This window comes from Leopardus geoffroyi, chromosome A1 (assembly GCF_018350155.1).
Source record: "Leopardus geoffroyi isolate Oge1 chromosome A1, O.geoffroyi_Oge1_pat1.0, whole genome shotgun sequence".
Classification (NCBI taxonomy): domain Eukaryota; kingdom Metazoa; phylum Chordata; class Mammalia; order Carnivora; family Felidae; genus Leopardus; species Leopardus geoffroyi.
In genome coordinates this window covers 1,845,996-1,871,377 of record NC_059326.1, presented here as the reverse complement: position 1 = coordinate 1,871,377, position 25,382 = coordinate 1,845,996, and the positions used below count along the sequence as shown (strand labels likewise).

The 25,382-nt window shown below is 40.7% G+C and overlaps 1 protein-coding gene across 3 annotated transcripts in view; it reads left to right on the top strand.

Annotated features, from left to right (window-relative positions):
* Window positions 1-283: 283 nt before the first annotated feature.
* Window positions 284-25,382, top strand: part of XPO4 (exportin 4) — a 119,649-nt gene continuing 94,550 nt past the window's right edge. The window contains exons 1-2 of one of the 3 annotated variants that reach the window (XM_045444263.1): window positions 410-669; window positions 3,308-3,351. Coding sequence is in view for 2 of the 3 variants with exons in the window: in XM_045444247.1 (XP_045300203.1) it covers window positions 601-669 (69 nt within the window). In the remaining variant the exon portion in view is untranslated. Of the gene's footprint in view, window positions 670-3,307; window positions 3,352-25,382 lie in introns of all 3 variants that reach the window. The other 2 variants (XM_045444247.1, XM_045444239.1) reach the window with 2 other exon arrangements.

Below are 25,382 nucleotides of genomic sequence, written 5' to 3'. Positions count from 1 at the left end.
GGAGGGACAGAGACTTGGGGCGCCGAGGACAGTGCTGTTCTGAAAGGAGGCGCACTCTCGGGAGAGGAAATGGGGAGAGCGGTTCCGAGTGAGGTCCTACCCAGCGTGGAGCGTGGAAAGGGAAGGAGGGGCCGGGGTGCACACGGTGAGGGTCAGAGAACAGGGAGCGGAGCGGCGTCCAGGGCAGTGCCCGGTGACGGGGCGGGGTGCGTTCGCCGCGGAGGGAACCGAGCGGGTCACGGGCACGAGGGCTGAAGTGGCCGAGAGGCCGGGGCGCCGGACAGCACGCATGCGCGGGTCCGGAGCCCCGGGGGCCCGCCCCGCGCGGCCGTCGCCGCCCGGGCCGACCGCCCAGGCCTCGCCCGGTACGGGACGGCGGGCGCCCCCAGCCCTAACGAGGTGGCCCGCCTCACGCCCTTCGCCTTCCCACGGCCCCAAGCCCGGCGGCCAGGTCAGGCCCGCGGGGGCCGCGACGCCGGCGTCAACCGCGGCTGCGACGGCCTCTGGGAGCGCGTGAGGCTCCGGGGTCGCTGCGGCGATTGGCCGGCCGCGGCGCCCGCTCCCATAATGCAGCGCATGGCGCGTCATTGAAGAGAGACCATGATGGCGGCGGCGCTGGGGCCCCCAGAAGTGATCGCTCAGCTGGAGAACGCGGCCAAAGTTCTGATGGTGAGTACACCGCGACCCCCGTACGCCAGCATCTGCGGGCCTCTGGCTGGCCTTGCCGTGCCAGGCCTTCCCGCCCGCTGGGCCGGCGACCGGCCAGGGCCTCCAGGGAGCCCTGGAAGTGGAGGTGGCGGTGGCGTGGCGCAGGATTCTCCATCCTACTTTCCTCTTGCCCTCGTTCCCCCCGCTTCCCGGGGCTGTCCTCATCGCCCAGGTGTCTGGCACCCCAGCCGGGCGACGGAACATGGTGCCGTAGGAAAGAGGGGTTCCTGTGCCACGGTCTTCACCGTACGCCCTGCCCCGCAGACTGGGTCGAGAGCGAGGCGCGGGGAGCGAGGTCCCGGTCATCCCCGCAGGGCTTTGGTCGGGGGCAGTGTGTACGCCGCTGGGGAGTTGGTGCCACAAAGGAAGGGATAGCCCAGCCCAGGTGCTCTTAGCAACGCTGGTTTCCTCCGAGCCTTCGGGTCCTCAAGCTCTTTCTCTGACCTGCCACCTCTGGGGTAACCGCAGCCGCCAGCACGTGGGAGGACGGGGAGGGAGGGAGGGGAATCTTTGGGACCAAGGTCATTGGGGCAAAACTTTATGAAGTACCAAGCTCCCTGTGGGTCGCACATTGAGGAGAGCTGAATCTAAGGTGCTCGTTGATTTCGTTCTTACACTGTACAGTGAACAGTTTGATGAGTAGGTTATTTACCCAGGGCGTTTGAGGAGGCTGAGTAGAGGGATTTAAAGAAAATAATCCACGCAGGGAGTAGAAGTAAGGATAAACCATATTCAGTTACTCGTAAACTGCGTATGCATTTTTTGGCTCGGTTTTGTTTTTGTAAGTTTTGATCTCCGCGTTTGTAGATGTTTGTTGGAAGTTAGAGGCTCAGTAAATTGCTTGAATTGATCCAGCCTTTCCAAGAATCTAATACAGCCAGCTTCGTTGTTTTTTTGAACATTTTTCCTTTTGGTTCAGTGCTTGGATTATGTGTTCGAACATCACATTTAAAAGTGTTTCAACTAATTCTAGCATAGTTTCTAGTTGGATTTATAAAGTTTTGTTTTCACACGCAACACCAGATAGCTCATGAAATTTAGCTAACGAAATTGAGAAGTCTAATGAAAGTGGGATATATTTGCTTCATTATGAGCAAAGCTAAGTGAATCTTTTAGTCACAGAACTGAGTAGATAAAGTTTTCACTTTATCTAAGAGTTTTAAACTCTTGCAAGTTAAGTCCAGAAAAAAACTAGCTAGTATTCCCCCTTAATACAAGGTTCTTAAAATCCCTGACATGGTGTTTCCTGAAACATCTGAAAAAATTTCTAAGAGCCAGGGACTCTATTTTTATTAGGCTCTGGAAGGAGTATGTGACCCCAAAAAGCATTGCTTTAGTTCTTACATTGATAAGATAAAATTAGGGTCTTTCATCACTGGCCTGAATATTAATTAGCATTTGTGTTTGCTAGTACCTTCCCTCTTCCTTGGCAAAGCTAGTTTTATCATCTGTAACGGAGTAGCTGAGAAGAATAGTAATAAGTACTGTTTACTGAGTGCATACTACATGCCAGATACTGTGTTTGATGCTTTACATACTCTATTAATCCTGGCAACAGCTTTACAGGGTTGAGAGAGAAAGTTTAAGTGGCACAGGTTACATAATTACTAAGTTGATGACTTAGGTTCAGAACTCAGATCTGTCTGGCTCTAAAGTTGGGGCTGTTTCCACTCTATCTCACCACTTCTTATATATGTTGTGTAGCTATCCGTTTACATACTTTTTAATCTTTCCAGAGTAAAGTACTGAAAAAAAAGTTATTAAAATTGGGAAATTTGTTTTGGGAAGCTTCCACTTACTGTTCACAAATGTGTAAGTAACAATTATGGCGTTATTTCTCAACACGGAAGCTGTATTCCAGTTTATTACTAGTAATAACAGTTCACTTTATTAAGTGCTTACTGTGTGCGAGGCACTATGCCAAGCGCTCTACGTACGTTAACTTTAATCATTACTATCTATGAGGTGGTTATTATTACTTTCATTTTCCTTTTATAGATTAAGAGACTCAAACATGGAGATGCTAAGTAATTTACCCAAATTTTCGAGGAAAGTGGTAGAGTGGGAACTTCAACTCAAGTCTGTCTGTTACCAGTTTGTGGTTCTTAACCTAAAGGGAAGTGGGACTAGAAAGCTAATATATTAATTCATTTGGGAATAGTTAAGATTGTTAAATCCTCAACTGTTTAGTATGAAGATACCTTTTAAAAGGGTGAATGGTTTTAGCATTTATCCATCTGAAGAAATATTGCTTATAGGAAATTGCTATATATTTTAGTCGTTACTATGTTTTGGGATTCAAAGTAATTAGTGATGTCTTTCACAATCACTTTGCTTAGTTTTTTCATTTGGTAGTCCATAGACTTTTATGAAAATTGGCATCGAATTTTAGTATGCAGAAGAATCTCAAGACATCTTTATTTAGTACACAGGTCTTAGAGAGTCCACAATGGCTATCAGAAGGAAATTAAAACAAGTTTTTTGATGCAAACATACGTTTTTGGTAATAGGGTTTATAGATTTTTATCAACTTTTCTAAGGAAGTAGAGACCCCGAGCAATGAGCACCCAGTCTAAGCATTCTCCCTTCCATTCTACAGATGGGGAAACTGAGGTTCAAAGAGGTAGAAGTGACTTGCCAAAGGTAGGTCACAGAACAAATTAGTGACAAGAGTGATTCAGAACCTAGATCACTCCTGTTTCAGAACTTAACATTTTTTTTTACTCAATCATGTTGCTTCTTAAAGTCAACGTATTTATAATACCATAAATGTTACATTTTATTGCTTGGTGGGAAATTTTGAAATGTGTCTTTGGATATTGCAGTTGCTTCTTTGTAAACATCTATATTCAGTCCTAATTAGATTATTGGATAAGCTGCCAAATCGTGTATTAGACCTTTAGAGGGAAAAATATATTCATTGATCTTATAGATCTCTCCATAAAGAGTGATTTTCCTCTGTCTCAAATAGTGATAGGGAGCATTTTCTATAGATTCTTGTAAATACTGCTTAATCTTCTGATTCAAGCGAGGTTACTTGCTAGAAAATAAATTTGAAGGTGAACAAACTAGAATGAGGATGGGCTTTTGTAGGTTAGTAACTGTGCAGGTGAAGTTATTCTGAAAACATTGTGCAAATGGAAAGTTATGTAAGTAGGTGCTGAACATTTCTTCCCCAAAAAAGATTTCAGTTACCAGCTTTTTGTTTAAGATACCCAACCCTGAATTTTTGAGAGGATATTAAATGCATACTAGAGTAAGTAATGTGGATCATACTTCTGTTCTAATAACATTCTTATCAGTAAGAGTCTTATCTCTGACTGCATGAATTTATTAGCAGGTTACATTACAGACCTGAAAATGTGATGTTGTAGACACATTTTCTGTTATTTAAAATTATAACAGCAGTACTGGAACACATTATTTTAAAATATAGCAACAGCACACAAATACTTAGAATAACGAGTCTCTCTCTTCTTCCTTTCCCCACTCTCAGTCTGCCTCCTTAAGCAATCCATATTAAATTTGAATATACCTTTTTTCCTGTGCTTTTATAATACCCATTATATAGTTTTTCCTTTTTTATGTTAATGAGAATGCTATAAATATTCTTAATTTTAGAAATCTTGGAGACGCCTTCTGAATAGTAAAAAATTCAAGCTGCGCAGAAGGGTGTATAGGGGAACGTAAAAGTTCCCTAAGCTCCTGTTCCATCTCTTCAGACAGTTCTGTTTCTTGGGTGCATATATTAGAAATCGCTGAGCATAGGGACACCTGGGTGGCTCAGTCGGTTGGGCGCCCGACTTCGGCTCAGGTCGTGATCTCGCAGTTGGTGGTTCGAGTCCCGCGTCGGGTTCTGTGCTGACAGCTCAGAGCCTGGAGCCTGCTTCGGATTCTGTGTCCCCCTCTCTCTCTGCTCCTACTCCGATCGCGCTCTGTGTCTCTCTCTCCGAAATAAATAAACATTAAAAAAAAATTAACAAATAATCTCTAGGCATATAAGAGCGTACGTCATGTTTATTTTTTATTTTATTTTTTTGTTTCTTTTTCAACATGTAAATATTTATTTGTGGGTAATCATAAATCAGTGGGACCAGCACAAGACTAACACAGCCTCTGTAATGCTGATAGCAATTTTACGTTTGTAGATGCATCCAGCACACAGGATGTGTAGAACTGGGAGGCCCCAGGGTTAACAGAATCACATCTAAACCTTGTAGCTAGGACCAAGGGGTGACAGGGACCATGTTCTGAGGCTGCATAACTCTTCCCTCCCACCTCTCCCCAAAGAAGGACACATATCATTTTTTAAATGTATTTTTAAAAAACGGATTGGGGTGCCTGGGGGGTGCAGTTGGTTGAGCGTCCAGCTCTTGTTTTCGGCTCAGGTCATGATCTCACGGTTCATGAGATTGAGCCCTGTGTTGGGTTCTGTGCTGACAGTGAATCCTGCTTGGGGTTCTCTCTCTCTCTCTCTCTCTCTCTCTCTGCCCCTCTATGCTCATGCGTGCATTAGTGCGCTCTCTCTCAAAATAAAAAAAGTATTTTTTTTTACATCAGTGAAAATTGTACAATCCATATGTTCCTGTGCTTTTCTTTGTTCACTTCATTGTAAATGAATTTAAAAATTCTTTTTAATTGTAAATGAATTTAAAAAAAAAAAATTTTTTTTTTTAACATTTATTTTTGAGACAGAGAGAGACAGAGCATGAACGGGGGAGGGGCAGAGAGAGAGGGAGACACAGAATCGGAAGCAGGCTCCAGGCTCTGAGCCATCAGCGCAGAGCCTGATGCGGGGCTCGAACTCACGGGCCGCGAGATTGTGACCTGGCTGAAGTCGGACACTCAACCGACTGAGCCACCCAGGCGCCCCTAATTGTAAATGAATTTTAAAGGAAGTTTGTTTCCATTTTGTGTGTGTGCGTGAACAGATATAAAATGTAGGGTGTGTTTTGATTTTAGAGACATCCTAATGGAAAATGTATTCTTTTAATATTAATATCACATTCATTTGAATAATAAACCCAAAGAGTGCTTTATTTGTTTATATTCTTGAATTTCCTTGGTTTTGTTTTCCTGGCTCACTTGAGCTCTTAGGGATTGCCCTTCGCAAGTCTGCATAGCGCTGACATAAGAAAGTATGGAGTACATATGTTAACTGATACTTCATAGAAAAATAATTTACTGTATTTTTTTAAACCAAAATGGATTTAATAAATATAAATGCAGCTTTCATTAGAGATTCATGACTGGTTTTCATGGTTTTTATTGTGGTGGAATCTAGTTAGTATTTTGAAAGCATCTACAAAATTGTAGTGCGATACCAAAAATTCTTATCTGATTCTCACATCAATCTTGTGAAGGAAATAGAAGAGATATGAAGCTTAATAAAGAAAATCTGAGATTCAGAGATGGTAAGTGATTTGCCTGTGGTCACAGAGCTACTTTGGATCTGGAATGAAGTCTCTGGCCACTCATCCATTCTGGAGCATTTCTTCAGTATGTGTTTGCTAGGTATAATGCTCTGTGTGCTAAGGTGATAGGAGAAAGACCTGTCTAGAAAGGAGAGTGTAGTGTAATGAGGGAGAAAGGCAAAACTATTAGCAGCTGATAAGTAACGTAATGAAAGGCTAAGGTGTGCTCTGTGAGAGTACAGAGGAGGGACAGCTGTCTCAGACTGAGGTGGGGACCTTGGGAAGGGCTCTTGGAACAGGTAATCCTTAAGCTGAGTTGTCAATGGCCGACAATTTGGAAGTTTCCAGTTGGATAGTGGTATCTCAGGTAGAGGGATACATTTGCATGAAGGTCTGAGAGAACCAAATGCCGTACTTCGGGAATATTTGAACATTTGTTTAACAGTTGGTATTTCCTGAGCCCATCCTATGTATAAGTGTTTTTATTTTTTTCTGATCAGTGATGCACATGTCATAAATTTAAGAATTTTGATTGTAGCATTTACTTTTTTTTTTTTAAAGTTTTTTATTTTTTATTTTTGGGACAGAGAGAGACAGAGCATGAACGGGGGAGGGGCAGAGAGAGAGAGGGAAACACAGAATCTGAAACAGGCTCCAGGCTCTGAGCCATCAGCCCAGAGCCCGACGCGGGGCTCGAACTCACGGACCGCGAGATCGTGACCTGGCTGAAGTCGGATGCTTAACCGACTGTGCCACCCAGGCGCCCCGCATTTACTTTTTTTTTATTGGAAAGATGCTTTATATTGAGTAAGCATTTTTATTTACTTCAGTTTTGTCTGCTGTGGCACTGGATATTAGAATACTGGCACTAGTATAATTCTTTTTTAATATTAAATATAATTTATTGTCAAATTGGTTTCCATACAAAACCCAGTGCTTATCCCATCACCCACTAATATAATTCTTTTTTTTTAAAAAAAACTAGTGGGGAATTTTTATTTAAAATTCAATTAAGTGTGTATTTTGCAGTCGATTTGTGTTAAACTCCACTAATTGGAACATAGCCAGTGATCTGGAGAAATGTGAAAAGACCTTTGAAATCATAGATACCCCAAAGGCAGTTGATAAAATTTAACAGCATTTTATGTAAAACTTAATAAACTAGGAATTGGGGAAAAAAGGTACAATAAAAATAGTGGTGATATTCTTTTTTTTTAGAGGTTTTTTTTTTTTTAAATGTTTATTTTTTGAGAGAGAGACAGAGTGCGAGCTGGGGAGGGGCAGAGAGAGAGGGACACACAGAATTCAAAGCAGTCTAACTAATCATGAACCGTGAGATTATGACCTGAGCAGAAGTTGGACACTTAACTGACTGAGCCACCCAGGCACCCCATGTATGCTAAACTTTTAAGAATGGCTGTCTAGAGAATGGGATTGGAAGTGGCAAGAGTCCTTTCTATGTTTCCATATAGGTTGAATTTTTTACAATATAAAACATTGAATCACATATAATTAATGTCATTCTGATAAGATTGAATATTGCATGTGTTTTTAAAATCTGTGACTGCCTTCTTGACTGTTCATTTTTTATCTCAAAGAAAACTAAAAGCTGTATCATGGCTCATGGTGAATAAAATTTAATTTATAAGTCAGGCCATCCCATTTCTGCAGATGTGTTTAATGGGTGCTAGTTAAGCATAATCTTGCTAGCAAATAAAATTGGGCTTTGAAACACAAGTTCGGAAATAAAATCATTAAGAATTTCAGGACGGTGACAGCTGAGTGTCACATTAAGCCAGGGGCCCTGTTGAGGGTTGGACCCTGTGAGACTGCACAGGTCACACATCCAGGAAGCTGGCCTTTGGCTATAGCATGCTGGGCTTCAGGCCATCACATTTGATAGGCTCCTTCCAGGCCCTTACGTGTATGTCTTCTCTTGGCTTGGAACACCCTTCTCCTTTTTCTGCCTAGTTAACGTTTAATTCTTCAGATCTTAATGTAGTTGTTTATTTTATCAAAGTAGCCTGACCACTCTTAGGGTACATTATTTTTTCATAGCTTCATCCACTTTAGTGATATTTATTACACCTGCCATTTTATGCTATTTATTTGATTATACAATTGACTACTGGATTGTAAGCTTCACGAGGACAGGGGTTCTGTTTGTTTTTGCTTCTCATTGACTCATGGTTGTGTCTGAACCACATTGCCTGGCATATAGTGAGCATTTGGTAATAATTTATGGGCTGAAATAATATGAACAGACTGCTGTAGGGGAAGGCAGGTAACATAGTAGTAGGTTTCAGAGGCAGATTACCCAGGTTTGAATTGAGGTTTTGTTAGTGCTTGCTCTTTGCAAGGCTCTGAGTAAGTTTTGTCTTTTTGGCTTCTTAGAAACCTTCTTCTGCTTTTTCTCTGCATCAGCCATACTAGTTCTCTTTCAGTCTTTCTCCTGTTCTTCATTCTGCCTCAGGACCTTTCATGTATCTTTCCCTCTGCCTAGAATATTCTTCACTTTCCTCTAAGCCTTCAGGTCTCTCCATGGTCACTTTCTCAGGAAGGCCTTCTTCAGCTTCCCTGAAAGGTGAGACTTATGTGTCCTACTCTTAGATAACTGTGTAGTTCTTTCATGACACCTAGCACATTTGAGATTTTACACTTATTTGTGTGATTAACAAATAAACGTCGGTCTCCTTTGCTAGACTCTAATATGTGTTAGCTTGTTTGCAAATAGTATTTGCTCAGTAATATTTGTTGAAGGAAAAAAGTGTACAAATAAATGAGGAGGGGAGTACTTTGTGATGAGCCTAGGGAAGCAGGCAAGGGGCTGAGTTATCTTAAGGCCTTATTTGCCACAATAATTCAGCTTGAATGTCCCCAGTAGTGTGACTTGTCAGATCTGTGGTTCCATATGTGAAAATCTGACTGAGGGAAGCAATGTGAGGTAGGAAGACCAGTTAGGAGGCTGTTAAAATTGTGCAGCAAAGAGATGATGAGATTATAAGCAAAAAGCTGGGAGGGGGGTGGGGGACATTAATATTCTAAAAAAGTGTTTAACGCCACAGTGACTCTTATGGTAAAGGAGAGTGAATATATATTTCGGGGAAGCTGGGAGTATCCTGCAATAGCTTATAGAAGCCCCAAATTTCTCAACTTTTTCCTTAGAAGTTAACAGAAATTTCATTGTGATTCATAATGTCTCTGTTTTAATATAAAATTATTTGACCTCACTCTGGATAAAATTAATAATGTTAGAAAGCTGGTCTGTCTTTATTCTGTGGTTTGTGGCTGGGCTAGAGGACTAATTAGATAACAGTAGTAGTGTGATAGTAAGCTACTTGGATGAGATATTAGAAAAGTCACCCTGTTGCTTTATCAGACACATGAGAAATTGTTGAAATTTAGAAATTGAGTATAACACAGCAGCTCTGGAGCCAGACTGTTTGGATTCTTCTTGGCTCTAACCTCCAAGTAGCTGTGCGACATCTGGCAAGTCAGTTAACCTCTGTGGATCTGTTTCTTCGTCTCTACAATAGAAAAATCGTAATATCTATCTCGTGCAGTTAATGTGAGAATTAAACGATTTCATTTACGTTAAAAGGAAAGTGTTTAGGGTAATGCCTGGCACATGTACTTTAATGTATCGGATAGCATTGCATCAAAGCACATGAGTCAAGGTAAGCTTGTAAGTCAGCACTCGGGAAATAGTTGTTCAGTTGATTAAATTTCTTCTAGAGTAGTGCCGGCAGAACACTCTGGGTTGATGGAAACGTTTTGTATCTGCACTCTCCAGTACAGTAGCTGCTAGTGACATGTGGCCATTGAGCACTTGAAATGGGACTAGTGGCATGGAGAAGCTAAAATTTTAATTCATGTCAATCGCCACATGTGGTGGATAGTGACCTCCATATTGGGCAGCACACGTCTAGAGTGTGGCCCTGTGTCTCTTTGCATTCTTCTGATTGGTAAATACCGATTCCAGATTTCATGTAATTCTCATAGGTTCTGTCATTACTTCTGGTTATGGCATTGCCACTGTTAAAATGCAGTAGGTGCTGATGCTAGATGTCAGATGCTGTATCTTTAATAGGTTTTACCTTGTAATTCTGATCCTTGCTCTAGAATCCTCAAAACAGATACTTTTGCCAACGTTGGTGGCACACAACATTGATGAAGAGAAGGTGACCGTGTTCCTTTGCATCATAATTATAACTTTTTTAGGTTTGTAAACGCTAATTAGAATGATCAAGACAGTGAATTTTTCATCACCTTTGTATACACACCTGCCTTGTTACACTTGCCCACTTAACTCCATCAGGCAATTTTTTATGCAGACCTCATTGAAGAGTAAGAATAAAAAAAAGCGTCACATATCCTCTGAGCAGAACAAGTTGATCCATGTTCTCCTTACAGAGTATTGGGTAACGAGGTGAGTCTTGTGTAATGACTGACGGGGTGAGGATACTCTCATTTCCTTCTTGTTCTTGGAAGTATGCAGTTCATTCATTGATTCTTGTGTTCTCTAGAAAGCTAGGACAAGGTTTCTCATCTTTGCCACTGTTGACGTTTTGGGCTGGATAATTCTTGCTGTGGTCTGCTGTGTGCATCAGGTATTTTTAGCAGCATCCTTAACCCTGGTTCACTAGTTGCCAGTAGCACTTCCCAGTTGTGACAACAGAAGTGTCTCTAGACATTGCCAGATATCCCCTGGGGGATCAAAATTGCCTCAGTTGAGAACCAGTGATCTGGAACATTGTCATCTATAGACACAGGGTCTGAGACTTTTTTTTTTAAGTTTATATGTTTACTTTGAGAGTGCATACAAAGGGGCAGGGAGGGCAGAGAGAGAGAGAGGGAGACAGAAAGACAGAGAGAGAGAGAGAGAGAGAGAGAGAATGAATCCCAAGCAGGCTCTGCACTGTCAGCACAGAGCATGATGTGGGGCTTGGTCCTGTGAACCCTGAGATCATGACCTGAGCCGAGATCAAGTCCAGACATATAACCGACTGAGCCACCCAGGTGCTTCTGAGATTACATTTATGTGATCAATTTTATCATCATTAATAGAGTCTGTCCATTAGAATGTTCTGCAGTGATAGGATTTTCTATATCTGTGTTGTCTAACGTGATAACCGTTAGTAACACTTGGCTATTAAACACTAGAAATGTGGCCAGTGCACCTGAGGAATTAAATTTTTAATTTAATTTAATTTAAACTAATTTAAACAACTAAATGTGGCCAGTGGCTCCTGTGTTGTGTACATCTAGAGTGCTGTTCTTTTGTCTTTGTGCATCATCTTCTGATTCACCTCATAACTGTGTCTTGTCAGTTCTCTTCTCTTTCTCATTATGGGAGGAAAAGAAAGAATTCTGAAATCTCAGCACTATTCAACAAAACCTAAAATAAAATAAAGACTATTAAAATGGTGTTTCCAGGTTTCTTTTATACCTTTCTTGAAAGGTCATGCTTTACTCTGAGCAAGGTAGTAAAAAAAGAAAGAAAGAAAAAGAGGCTAATATAATAGTGTTGATTTATTTTGCTATTGCATTACTTTTCTAGGCGATTTAATCGTTTCTTACTTTTAAATTTTGTTCTTACTTTAGCCTTAACATAGTTGGGAATAATTGATGAGTTCTGATGACATAGTCCTTAGAATGGTGACATGACAAAATATTTCAAGATATTTAAAAATATGATTGCTGGGGCGCCTGGGTGGCTCAGTCGGTTAAGCGTCCGACTTCGGCTCAGGTCATGATCTCGCATCTTGTGATTCAAGCCCCACGTTGGGCTCTGGGCTGACAGCTCAGAGCGTAAAGCCTGCTTCGGATTCTGTGTCCCCCTCCCTCTCTTCCCCTCCCCTGCTCTCTTTCTCTCTCTCAAAAATAAACAAACATTAAAAAAAAGTAATAAAAATAAGATGGCTGAGATCCCATTATGAATCTTAGAAAAGGGTCTAGTAGGTTCATAAGTGACTTCAAATTAGAATGAGTTTTATTCTAATGTTTAAAAAGTAAGTTTTCTATTTATTCTTTGAAATACCTCTAAGAGGGGCGCCTGGGTGGCTCCATCAGTTAAGCTTCTGACTCTTGATTTCAGCTTCTGAACTCTTGATTTCAGCTTCTGAACTCTTGATTTCACAGTTTGTAAATTTGAGCCCTGCATGGAGCTCTGTGCTGACAGTGTGGAGCCCGCTTGGGATTCTGTCAGCCCCTCTCTCTCTGCGTCTCTCCCACTCACACAGACTCTCTGTCTCTTTCAAAATAAATAAACTAAAAAAAAAATTTTTTTTAATACCGCTAAGAAGAAACAAAAACAAAATAGCCAGCTATTACAAATAGTTCTTAAAAAAAAACAAACAAACCAAAAACTTGCTTATTAGGGGCTCCTGAGTGGCTCCTTAGGTTAAGCCTCCAGCTCTTTTTTTTTTTTTTAATTTTTTGTAAGTGGTTATTTATTTTTGAGAGAGAGAGAGAGACAGAGTGTAAGCGGGGGAGGGGAAGAGAGAGAGGGAGACACAGGAAGCAGGTTCTAAGCTCTGAGCTGTCAGCACAGGGCCTGACGTGGGGCTCGAACCCACAAACCGTTAGGTGCCGACCTGAGCTGAAGTCAGATGCTTAACACTTAACTGGCTGAGCCACCCAGGTACCCAACTCCTGAGGTCAGCTCAGATCAGGATGTCACTGTTTGTGAGATCCAGTCCTGCATCGGGCCCTGCACTGGCAGCATGGGGCCTGCTTGGGACTTTTTCTCTCCCTCTCTCTCCGCCCCTCTCCCGCCCTCTCACGGTCTTTCTCAAAAAAAAAAAAAAAAAAAAAAAAAAAAAATTTTTTTAATAAAAAATAATTTAAGGGGCGCCTGGGTGGCGCAGTCGGTTAAGCGTCCGACATCAGCCAGGTCACGATCTCGCGGTCCGTGAGTTCGAGCCCCGCGTCAGGCTCTGGGCTGATGGCTCAGAGCCTGGAGCCTGTTTCCGATTCTGTGTCTCCCTCTCTCTCTGCCCCTCCCCCGTTCATGCTCTGTCTCTCTCTGTCCCAAAAATAAATAAACGTTGAAAAAAAAATTAAAAAAAAAATAATAATAATTTAAAAAGAACGTTCTTTAGGGGCGCCTGGGTGGCGCAGTCGGTTAAGCGTCCGACTTCAGCCAGGTCACGATCTCGCGGTCCGTGAGTTCGAGCCCCGCGTCGGGCTCTGGGCTGATGGCTCAGAGCCTGGAGCCTGTTTCCGATTCTGTGTCTCCCTCTCTCTCTGCCCCTCCCCCGTTCATGCTCTGTCTCTCTCTGTCCCAAAAATAAATAAACGTTGAAAAAAAAAAAATTTTAAAAAGAACGTTCTTTAAACAAAAAATGAGTCCACAGGACCCTGATGGTATACTAACACTTGTGGATAGTTTAAGGGAATGCCTTTATTGTCTCCACATTAGTGTGATGTTTGTTATGGTTTTTTTGTGAATTCTTTTTATCTGGTTAAGGAAGTTTCCACTTATTCCTACTTTGTGAAAAGCTTAGCCATGGGTCTTATTAAACATGTTTCTGCATTTTTTGTGATGACATATCTTTCTCTTTTAATATGTTAATGTGGTAAAAGACATCAGCTTTCTAATGTTAACCCAGATTTGTAGCCCTGGGATAAACTAACTTGGTCACAGTGTACATTATTATTTTTATTTTTTTAAAATTCCATTGTTGTATTTAGTGTGTGAATTCTCAAGATTTTTCCATCTCTGTTCATGGGTAAGGTTTGCCTGTAAGTTTCACGTTGTTCTCATCTGATTTTGGTTATCTGCATATTTATGATGATATGCTAACTAAAATGGGTCAGAGAGTGTTCTGTCTTTTGTATTCTCTGGACATTTGTGTTGTAGGATTGGAATGATTTATTCCCTGCTGTTTGGTAAAGTCATCTGGATCAGGAACTTAAAGGAAAAACTATTTTAAACTGATTTGATTTATTTAATAGTTGCAGGACTGTTCAAGTTTTCTATTCTTTTTTTTTTTTTTTTTTAATGTTTACTTATTCTCAAGAGAGAGAGACAGAAAGAGACAGAGTGTGAGTGGGGGAGGGCCACAGAATCGGAAGCAGGCTCCAGGCTCGGAGCTGTCAGCACAGAGCCCGATGCGGGGCTCAAACTCACGAACTGTGAGGTCATGACCTGAGCCGATGTCAGACGCTTAACTGACTGAGCCACAGGTGCCCCTCAAGTTTTCTATTCTCAAGTTCGTTTTGTTATATTTTTCTAGGAATTTGTCCGTATCACATATGTTTTTATGTTTATCACTATACAGTTGTTTGTTATTTTTTCACTATCTCTTTATCGTTCAAGACCCAGGTAGTTACAAGCTTTTTTAATATTGCCTGTTTATAAATTGTGTTCTCCCTCCCTTGATTAATCTTGTTTTATTAATTTTATTAGTCATTCCACAGAAGCAACTTTTGTTTGCTTTATTTTTTATTTTTGCTTTTTTATCTTTATTGTACATATTGTATATATAATTTCTGTTTCATCATTTTCTACTCTCTAATATTTCCTTCATTCTGTTTTCTTTGTGTGGATTCTGCTATGGTTTCTAAGTTCTTACATTGGAGGTTTAGCTTGTTGGTTTTAACCTTCTTAATTTCCAGTGCAAGCATTTAAAGCTATGCATTTTCCTCTTGCACTCAACGTGCATATCACAGATTTTTGCTACACCATATTTTGGGTCAAGGGTGGCTCAGTGGGTTAAGCATTTATTTACTCGTGATTTTGGCTCAGGCCATGATCTCACGGTTTCATGAGTTTGAGCCCTGCATCAGGCTCCGTGCTGACAGGACAGAGCCTGTTTGGGATTCTTTCTGTCCCTCTGTCTCTGCTCCTCCCCTGCTCACGCTGTCTCTGTCTTTCTCAAAAATAAATAAATAAACTTAAAAACAGCGGAGTATTTTTGGGTTCATTTTTAATGTTTTCCATTATTGTTTCTTTCATCTTTGAATTTTTCTAGTTTTTGTTTTTAGTCAGGTTCTAACTTAATTGCTTTGTGAGAATGTGTTACGTATGTATCAGTTACTTAAAATTTGTTAGAATATGCCTTATGGCCTAGAATATTCTCAGTTTTTGTTCAGCATATATTTGAAAAGGATGTGTGATATCCAGTTAAACATGCAAGTTATGTATGTCTCTTAAATTAAGCTTGTTAAATCTTTTTGTCTCCATAAGCTGGCAGTTACCAAGAGAGACATTAGTGGATTTGTTGGTAGTCCTCTCATTTTTGCTTAATTGATATTTGAGACTGTGTATTATTTACATACTACTTCAGTGAACCCTTTAATGATTATTAGATGACCCACTTCTCTTTAGTAACATTTTATCTTAAATTCTTTTTTTTTTTTTTTTTTAACATTCATTTATTTTTGAGAGACAGAGAGAGACAGAGCAGGAGCAGGGGAGGGGCAGAGAGAGGGGGAGGCACAGAATCTGAAGCAGGCTTCAGGCTCTGAGCTGTCAGCACAGAGCCCTACATGGGGCTCGAACCCACGAACCATGGAGATCATGACCTGAGCTGAAGTCGGACCCTTAACCCACTGAGCTACCCAGGCACCCCTCTTAAATTCTGGGTTTTTTTTTCCTGCTGTTATCATAGTTATATCAATTTCATTAACTTCTCTTGATTAGAATTTGCTTGGTACGTCTTTTTCCAGCCTTGATTTTTAGCCTTTCTATGCCTTTGGTTTTTTTGTATGCATGAAGTTGGATTTTTTTTATCCAGCCTGACAATCTCAGTTTTTTATCTACAGTTTAGTTTATCTTATTTATTTGTGCTTACTGATAAATTACATATTTTTGTTGTCTTTGTGTGTGTGTGGTTCTTCCTTTGCCTTCTTTGAGAATTCGATAATCTTTTGTTCCTCCTTCCATAGTTTGGGTGTCTAATGTGCATGCTCTTTATTTTCTATTTTTATTCTTTTATTGACCATGGCAGACGTTTTAGCATGTGTACTCCATTTAGTTTAAAGTTAATCTGTATATAGTGTCTCAGAACAGTGCAAGAACTTAAAACCACCTCTCCTGACTTACATGCTATTTATTTTCCAGAATCTTAATCATCTTTTTTTTAATTAAGTTTATTTATTTTGAGAGAGAGAGAGAGAGAGAGAGAGAGAGAGACAGCGACAGCACAAGTGGGGGAGGGGCAGAGAGAGAGAGGGGGAGAAAGAGAATCCCAAGCAGCATCCACACTGCTAGCACAGAGCCCTGTGTGGGTCTGGAACTCAGGAACTGCAAGGTCATGACCCAAGCTGAAATCAAGAGTCAGACGCTTAACCGACTGAACCACCTGGGTGCCCCTTAATCACCTGTTTTAATTTCACAAATTAATCACTTAAACAATATCAGTATTTGCTTAGATTTATTCACATAGTTAATTTGTGTATAATCCTTTGCATTTAAGGCTTTCTATCCGGTATCATTTTCCTTCTTCAGAATTTCCTAAAGGAAGTGTGTGTTTCGGTAGTAAAAGTTTTTATTTGGAGGAACATATCTTCAATTATATTTTAATCCTTGAAAGATGTTTCCTGGATCTACATTTCTAAGGTAATAGTTACTTTCCATTAGTACTCTGAAAATGTTATTTTGTTTTCTCTCTAATCTGGTTTCCCCTTAGGAAGTTGTACTTTTAGTCAGTTACTTCTTTGAAGGTAATCTTTTTTTCCTTTGGCTGCTTTTAAGATCTTTTGATTTTTGAATTCTTCAGTTTCACTGTGGTATCAGTAATACGATTTCTTTTTTATTCTGTTTGAATTCAATGGGTTTTTAGTGTTTCTCATCAATTTTGGAATTTCACAAACTTACAAATTTGGAATATTTCCTGGCATTTTTCTTTTTAATCTTTATTTTTCAAAGTTGTTGCCGGATGCTGTATCAGTCAAGATCTTGGCTGAGGAACACTCAAAGGGATAATTGAGGAGAGTTAGTGAAGGGACTGTTGACAAAGGTTGGGGAGGATACGGTGTAAGGGAACCACAGAGGATGGAGAAGTCATTGTTGGGGCCTGAATGGGCAGGGAGGGAGAGTGCAGAATCTGAGAGAGCTATAGCTGTAGGACAGAGCAGCCTGACAGGCTTTTGGTGGAGAAAAGGAGCAGCTGGGGCTGGGGCAAGGAAGCCTGGAAGATACAGTTTCTAACAGTTTCTGTAGGTTAGTTTCCTGGGGCTTTCACCTTCACTTTGTTGTCCAAGACTCTTAGTATTTGTGCCTTTCTGCATTCTTCATAATTTTTTGTCTTTTCAGTTTTCTCCTCAGTGTGTTTAATCTGCCTTTTAATCTCTCCATGGAGGTTTTGCCATTTTGGGGGGCATATTAATGTACAATAACATTCACAGATCTTGGGTGTCCAGTTTGACAAGTTTGGACACTTGTATGTATATCCCTGTAGCTACCCTCTAAACAAGATTTATGTCTTTAAATACTTAAGTTTCTTTTGTTATGTTGATCCTAAGAGACCTGTTGTGTTATCTTGCTGCTTTTACTATTTTTAAGTATTGTAAAACCTTGGTTGGTGAGCATAATTCATTCTGGAAACATGCTTGTAATCCAGAGCACTTGTATATCAAAGCAAATTTCCCCGTAAGAAATAATGGAAACTCAGATGATTCGTTCCACAACCCCAAAATATTCATATAAAAGTGATTGCAATACTATAATATAATACAAAATAATAAAGACAGTACAAAATATAGGGGCGCCTGAGTGGCTCAGTCAGTTGAGCGTCCGACGTCGGCTCAGGTCATGATCTCGCAGTCCATGAATTCAGGCCCCGCGTCGGGCTCTGTGCTGACAGCTCGGAGCCTGGAGCCTGCTTTGAATTCTGGGTCTCCCTCTCTCTCTGCTCCTCCCCCACTCATTCTCTGTCTCTGTCTCTGTCTCTCCCCGTCAAAAATAAATAAACATTAAAAAACATTAAAAAGAAAGTACAAAATACAAAGAAAAACAAATTAGCCCGCACTTACCTTTGAAAACCTTCGTGGCTGGTGTGAGGGAGACAAGGGAGGAGGGTTATTGTGTAGGACGACTTTGACTATCACTACCAGAATCGCTGCTGTCTGTTGGCTCAATGGAATCTTTTTCTGCACGGGGCCAGTGTATACACTCGCATGGATGTTGACTACAGCACAGTACTAATGCACTCTCGTCATGTCCTGTATTTAACGTAACTGGCGATAAGGCAGCAGAGGAAAGGGTCTGTATCTGCAGGCGCTTGACCTAGAATGAAGCAAAGCATTCCTAAGCTTTCTCTTGTCTGGAAAAGCAAAGGACTGTTTATAGGTGCTTTGAAGAGACAAAAAATAGACTAGTGCCAGTTGTGGGCGCCTTCCAAGCATCCTGAAAAATCACTCATTTCTGCCAAACACCGCGGCCTGAGAGCAAGCATCTGAGCGTGGGCGATGATCACCCACAATCCCACAGTGAGAGAGACAGACAGACAGACAGACAGAACCATTGACTCAGTATTGATATGTGACATGTTAGCACTGCAAGACATCGCTTGTTTATCAAGTTAAGGTTTTTTAGAAATGTTTGCTCACCTTGGGGAACACTCAGAGAGCGAGTTACTCACAATCCAAGGTTTTAATGTACTTTCACATTGTTGTACAACCATCACTGCTGTCTCCAAAATGTTCCCATTATTCCACACTAAAACTGTATAACTCGTTAAATGATAGCTCCTTATTTCTGCCCCCGCCCCACCCTAGGTGACCACTTTTTACATTCTTTTTCTGGTTTATTTTAGGTACCTCCTATAAGTGCAATCCTGTGGCATTTATCTTATGTCTGGCTTATTTGCCTTACAAAATGTGTCCAATTCATACCTGTTGTAGCATGTATCGAAAATTCATTCTTTCTTAAGGCTGGACATATGCCATTGTTTGTGTATATTTATTACCTTTTGTTCATTCATCAGTGGGTGTGGTTGTTCCATCTTTTTGGCTATTGGGAATAATACTGCTATGGATATTGGTGTGTGGTCTCTTTGAGCCCTGTTTTCAGTTCTTTTGAGTATCTTCCTAGATGTGGAGTGCTGTCTTGTGTGATAATTCTGTGTTTAATTTTGTGAGGAACTGTCATACTATCTTTCATAGTGGCTGCATTAAAAAAAAATCTGCATGTTTTACGTTACCACTAATAATGGACAAGGGTTCCGATTTCTCCACATCTTTGCTAACAACTGTTATTTCCTTTTCTTTCTTTTTTTTTTTTCTTTCTTTTCTATGTTAGTCATTCTCCTAGTAGATGTAAAGTAGAATGTCACTAGTTTTGATTTGCATTTCCCGAATGATCAGTGTGATGCTGGGAAGGAATCTTTATATTTGCTTACTGACCATTTGTATGTCTTCTTTGAAGGAATGTATATTCAAGTCCTTGCCCATTTTAAATTGGGTTTTTTGGGGCGCCTGGGTGGCTCAGTCTGGTTAAGCGTCCGACTTCGGCTCAGGTCATGATCTCGCGGTTCGTGAGTTCAAGCCCCGCGTCGGGCTCTGTGCTGACAGCTCAGAGCCTGGAGCCTGTTTCAGATTCTGCGTCTCCCTCTCTCTCTCTCTGACCCTCCCCCGTTCATGCTCTGTCTCTCTCTGTCTCAAAAATAAATAAACGTTAAAAAAAAAAAATTGGGTTTTTTGTTTTTCTGCTGAATTTTAGGAATCTTTATAGATTCTGGCTATTAATCTCTTATCAGATACATGATTGGTAAAAAATTTTTCCCATTCTGTGAATTGACTTAAAAAAATTGTTTTTTCAACATTTATTTATTTTTGAGAGACAGAGAGAGATAGAGAACGAGCAGGGGAGGAACAGAGAGAGAGGGAGACACAGAATCCGAAGCAGGCTCCAGGCTTGGAGCTGTCAGCACAGAGCCCGATATGGGGCTCGAACCCACGAACTGTGAGATCATGACCTGAGCTGAAGTCAGTCGCCCAACCAACTGAGCCACCCATTCACCCCTCTGTGAATTGACTTTTTATTCTGCTGATAGTATCATTTGATATGTAAAAGATTTTATTTGATTGAGTCTGCTTCATACATATTTAGGTTTTTTTAAACATTTTGTATCATGTTTCTGAATATTTGTGAGTTTTGTTGATTTGATTCTTTAATGTGTTGTTCTGCAGACCCATGGTAGCTTGTTTCTTCATATGTTTAAGATTTTTGAATATTAGCTCTTGGAAATGTTTCTGGAAAAGTCTGAAGCCTGGATTATGGTGCGTTACTCCAGGTGCCTTAGGTGCATGACCAACGTAGGACTACTTTAAGTTTATTGGCTTGAAGTTTTGGGACCACATGGGTCCTGTTGAGATGAGGCAGGAAACCTATTTGAAGGCCTGTTCTTTGTTATCAGTTGTCTGAAGTAATGTTCCTTCTCATCTGTCACTAAGATCCGAACTAGCAAGTTGCTCTCTCCCTCTCTTCCTCCCTTTCTCCCTGTTTTTGTTTTTTAATGCCTTATGCTTACACTGAGGACCCCAGCTTTATGTGGAGGGGTGTCCTATTAGATCCCCACCTTAGGAGGGCCCTGACCATATATCTTATGTCTTCTGTACTGCTTGGGTAGCCATCAGAATGGAAACTCAAGGTCACCTGAAGTTGACAAATGTCTCTAGGGTAAATGCATGAGTGCCATTTTTTATCTTTGGATTCCTGCTTTGGTTTTTCTTTGTTTTTTGTTTTTTGTTTTTTTAGCTTCTGAGGATTCCTTAATTTCTTGTAAGCTCAGCAATACATTTAAAAATGTAGAAATATTTTATCCACATTATTTGATTTGATTTTAGCAGAAGAGTTGTTCTGGGTATCCAGTCAGGAGAGCTGTGAGGAATGGCTCATTTTAAAAAATGCACAAGTATGAGAACAGTACAGGTCATAACCATGATCTCATCTCCTGGGCTAGCAAATGTGAATGTAACCATTTTGCGTACAAACTTAAAAATAATCTATTGAAGCTGCCTCTGGGTCCCTTTTATAAGATTTTTTTTTAATATTTATTTTTGAGAGAAAGACCTGGGGAGGGGTAGAGACCGAGGAAGATCTCAGGCAGGCTCTGTGCTGACGGCAGAGAGCGAGCACCACGCGAGGCTCAGACTCACGAACTGTGAGATCAGGACCTGAGCCAAAGTCAGACACTTAACTGAACCACTCAGATGCCCTGGGTCCCTTTTAGGTACCATTCTCCAGACTCTGCGATTTCATCTCTAAAGAGAAGCATGCTTTTAAAATTGTTGATCCTTGGGGCGCCCAGCTGGCTCAGTTGGTGGCGTACTCAACTCTTGATCTCAGAATTGTGAGTTCGAGCCCCACTTTGGTTGTAGAGATTGCTGAAAAATAAATCTTTAAGACATTTTTTCAAAGGGGCACCTGAATGCCTCAGTCGGTTAAGCATCTGACTTCGGCTCAGATCACGATCTCACAGTTCGTGAATTCGAGCCCCGTGTCGGGCTGTGTGTTGACAGCTTGGAGCCTGGAGCCTGCTTCGGATTCTGTGTCTCCCTCTCTCTGTGCCCCTCCCCTGCTTGTGTGCTCGTGTACCCTCCCTCCCTCTCTCCCTCCCTCTCTCTCTCTCAAAAATAAATAAGCATTTTAAAAAATAATAAAAAAAAAAACCAGTAAAGTAAAATTGTTTTTCCTTACCTTCCATGTGTTTACACTTTGTCCACAAAGGAAAATAAAAATACCATACTTTTGAGTTTTTGAAGTTTTACTTAGATGATATGTTGTATAGGTTCAGTCATTTGCTTCACTCAGAATAATTTTCAGTTTAGCCACTTTGGTAAATGTCGCTGTAGTTTGGTCTTTAACTGTATGAGTGTACTACGATATATTCCCTATTGATGGAATTCAAATTGCTACTCTTTTTTATTTGTCTGTTATGGTAGTGCTGAGGAACATCTTTATGTGAGCTTTCTTTGTGTGGGGGAGAGGTGCTTTAGAGAATAAATGCCTAGAAGAGGACTTGTGCATACCTTGCTGTTCAGGGCCATCAACTTTTTCTAGGTAATTCCAAAATTCCAAATTAATGTTCCATTTTTACATTGGAAAAATGCAGGCTGACAGCTATCTACAGTACTCCCAAACTTCTTAAACTCTTGTTTTTGTACTAATTTTTTTTAATCTGCATCATTTTTCATTCCCCCTCGGAAACAGTAGCTTACTGTTTAATTGCATTTCAGTGGTTTCTAGTGAGGTTGAGTATGTTCTTAGGCTTATTAGCCATTTTTACTTTCTTCTCTGTGACTTGTCTAGCCTGTAGTTCATTGGCCATTTTTCTATTACATTGTGTAATTGGTTGGATTGGATTAGGCAGCGTGTAACCCCAAGGTCCAGTAACACTGTCTTTTTGAAAAGGATTATTTTTTCTCACCTAAAGCGTGGAGATAAAGTGATCGACGATGGTCTGATGGCTTCCAGGAAAGCACCAGGGGCTCATGCTGCTGCTGCTGCTTTCCTCTTTCCGTTTCTATGTTGACAATTCGTAGCTGGTGTCTTCCTGTGGTCCGAGATGGTTAGTAGAGCTACAGCCACCATATCCATTTCCAGGGGGTAGGAAAGAAGATCCATGGGCAAGAGAAAAATGTGTTTCAGCTGAATCAGCTGCCTTTGGGAAGTCCTACCCCAAGCTTTGTTGATGTCTTATTGGCCAGAACTTAGTCCCTAGTCCCGCAGGGCACTAAGAAGTGTTATTCAACGAGGCGCGGCGCCTCATGCTCAAGTTCTTGACTGAGGGAGAAGAGGGGGAGCTGTCAGTTTCTGCCGTAAGTTGTCTTTTGTGGGAGTTTTTATGTTCCGAGTATTAGTCTTTTGTTAATTATATTCAGTGCAGTTATTACTGCCTCCTAACCTGTGTCTAGTCTTTTCACTTCCAGTTAATGTTGAGAAAGTTACACTTTTAATACAGTCAAATAAAAAGGATTTGTGCCTTTTATTGTTTAAAAAGTTCTTCCCCACTCTGACATACTCTCCTATGTTTTCTTCTTAATATTCTGTTAAAAACTTGAAAAAATTTTTGCTTTTCATCTTTCCGTCTTCCATTCCCCTAGAATTTATTATATGTATGATACGAATTAAATATCTGACCTTTTGTTTTTGCTTATAAATAGCCAACTTTCTGGTGCCATTTGTTGTACAGTCTAACCTTTCCTCACTATTTTGTCCTATGTCCTGGGTCTGTTTCTGGGAAGTCTCTCTGCTCCCTTGTTGGTTTCTCCTGTTCTAATATTACTTTTAGAAAAATTATTACTGTGCCTTTGTAAGTGTTTATATCTGGCTCTGTAAGACTCGTATTCTTTCTTCTTTTCAAGTTTCTGCTTGAATTCCAGTCAGCTAACATACAGTGGAATATTAAGTTCAGGTGTGCAGTCAGTGATTCAGCACTTCCTTATCACAAGCATTCGATACAAGCGTGCTCCTTAATTTCCATCACCTATTTAACCCGTCCCTCCACCCTCCTCTCTTATTCTTTCCTCAGGTTTTTAATAGTTGTTTTCGAACCTAAAATTACTCATTTTACTCATTTATGATCTACAATACTTTAGTAGTTTCGGATGTACAATATAGTGACTCAGTATTTGTATATATTGTGAAATGATCACAATTAATGCCTGTTACCATACGTAGCTACTGAATCTGTTTCTTATGATGACAACTATTAAGGTCTACTCTCTTCGTAACTTTCAAATACACGATATGTTATTATGAATTGTAGTTACCATGCTATACATGACATCCTCTTGACTTATTTATTTTACACCTGGAAGTTTGTACCTTTTGACCCTCTTCACTCTATCATCCCCCTCTTCCTTAGAACCCCCAGTCTGTTCTCTGTATCTAGGAGGAGCTTGGGGTGGGTCATGTTTTTTTGTTTTTTTTTTTTTTTGTTAGATTCCACATGGAAGTGAGATCTCTATAAGTGAGTATCTTTCTCTGGTTCACTTATTTCACTTAGTATAATGCTCTCAACATCCTTTTTTCTTACTTAATTTAACTCTTTTTGGCCTTTTTCTTACATGTCTTAGGACCACCTTGTCACCTTCTGAAATGAACCTTATTGGGATTTAAAGTGGAATTGTATCAATTATTGTAGGTTAATTTGGGGAGACCCATATGTGTATTTTTAACTGCAGTTCTCATACCATTATGAGATGCATTCATTAGCATCATCAGATGCTAGGGACCCTGACTTGCCTGGAAATTTCCTAACTATTGTGCTGCAGAGATGGGATTAGAAACCAGGTCGTTTTGATTTCGGTATCTTGTTCTTTTAATTAAAGGGGACCGTAAGATTGTTTGGAGGGATTTTTAAGGCAGGGTAAACCTGTTTGTAAGCAGAAAGCAGGGCGCCATTACTAAGTATAACTTTAAGAGAAGCTAAAGAGAGTGAGGGGGCGCCTGGATGGAGTGACTCTTGATTTCATCTTAGGTCAAGGACTTGTTCTTCATGGGTTTGAGCCCCGTGTCAGGCCCCGCCCACACTGACAGCATGGAGTCTGCTTGGGATTCTCTCTCCCCTTTCTCCCTCTCTCGCTCTCTGCCCTTCCCCTCATGCTCTCTCTCAAAAGTAAATAAACTTAAAAAAAGAAAGAGAGTGAGAAGAGATGAGGGAAGAAATGGGGTTGTATGTGAGGGGGAGCCAGCAGGGCAGGGACGGGAGGAGGATTTCGAGTTCAGAGAAGGTTGAGGGGAAGGGAGTATTTTGTTAAGAAATTGGAGAAGGTGATAGGAGAACCTTCCTTTTGAAGAGGAAGTCCCATAAAGGAGCTAATCATGCAAGAAGGCTTTCACTTTGGGAAAGTAAAAATGAGGTCATTTGTGAGAGACTGGAGTAATGGGTGTCATGAGATGAGAGGTTTGAGAGGAAAATAGATTTGAAAAGACAGCTTTTGGGGATATGCTGTGAAATTGCAAGAGATTAATTAATTAGGGCACATCTTTCAAATTTGTTTAGCTGAAAAGGTCCAGTAACTGGAATTTACTCTTTTTGGAATACCATGAAATACTGCTATGATACATTAAAAAAAAATTTTTTTTAATCTTTATTATTGAGAGAGAGGGGAACAGAACGTGAGCAGGGGCAGAACAGAGAGAGAGGGGAAGACACAGAATCTGAAGCAGGCTCCAGGCTCTGAACTGTCAGCACAGAGCCTGATGTGGGGCTCAAACTCATGAGTTGCGTGATCAAACTCGTTAACTGTGGGATCACGACCTGAGCTGAAGTCGGACGCTTGACCGACTGAGCCCCCCAGGTG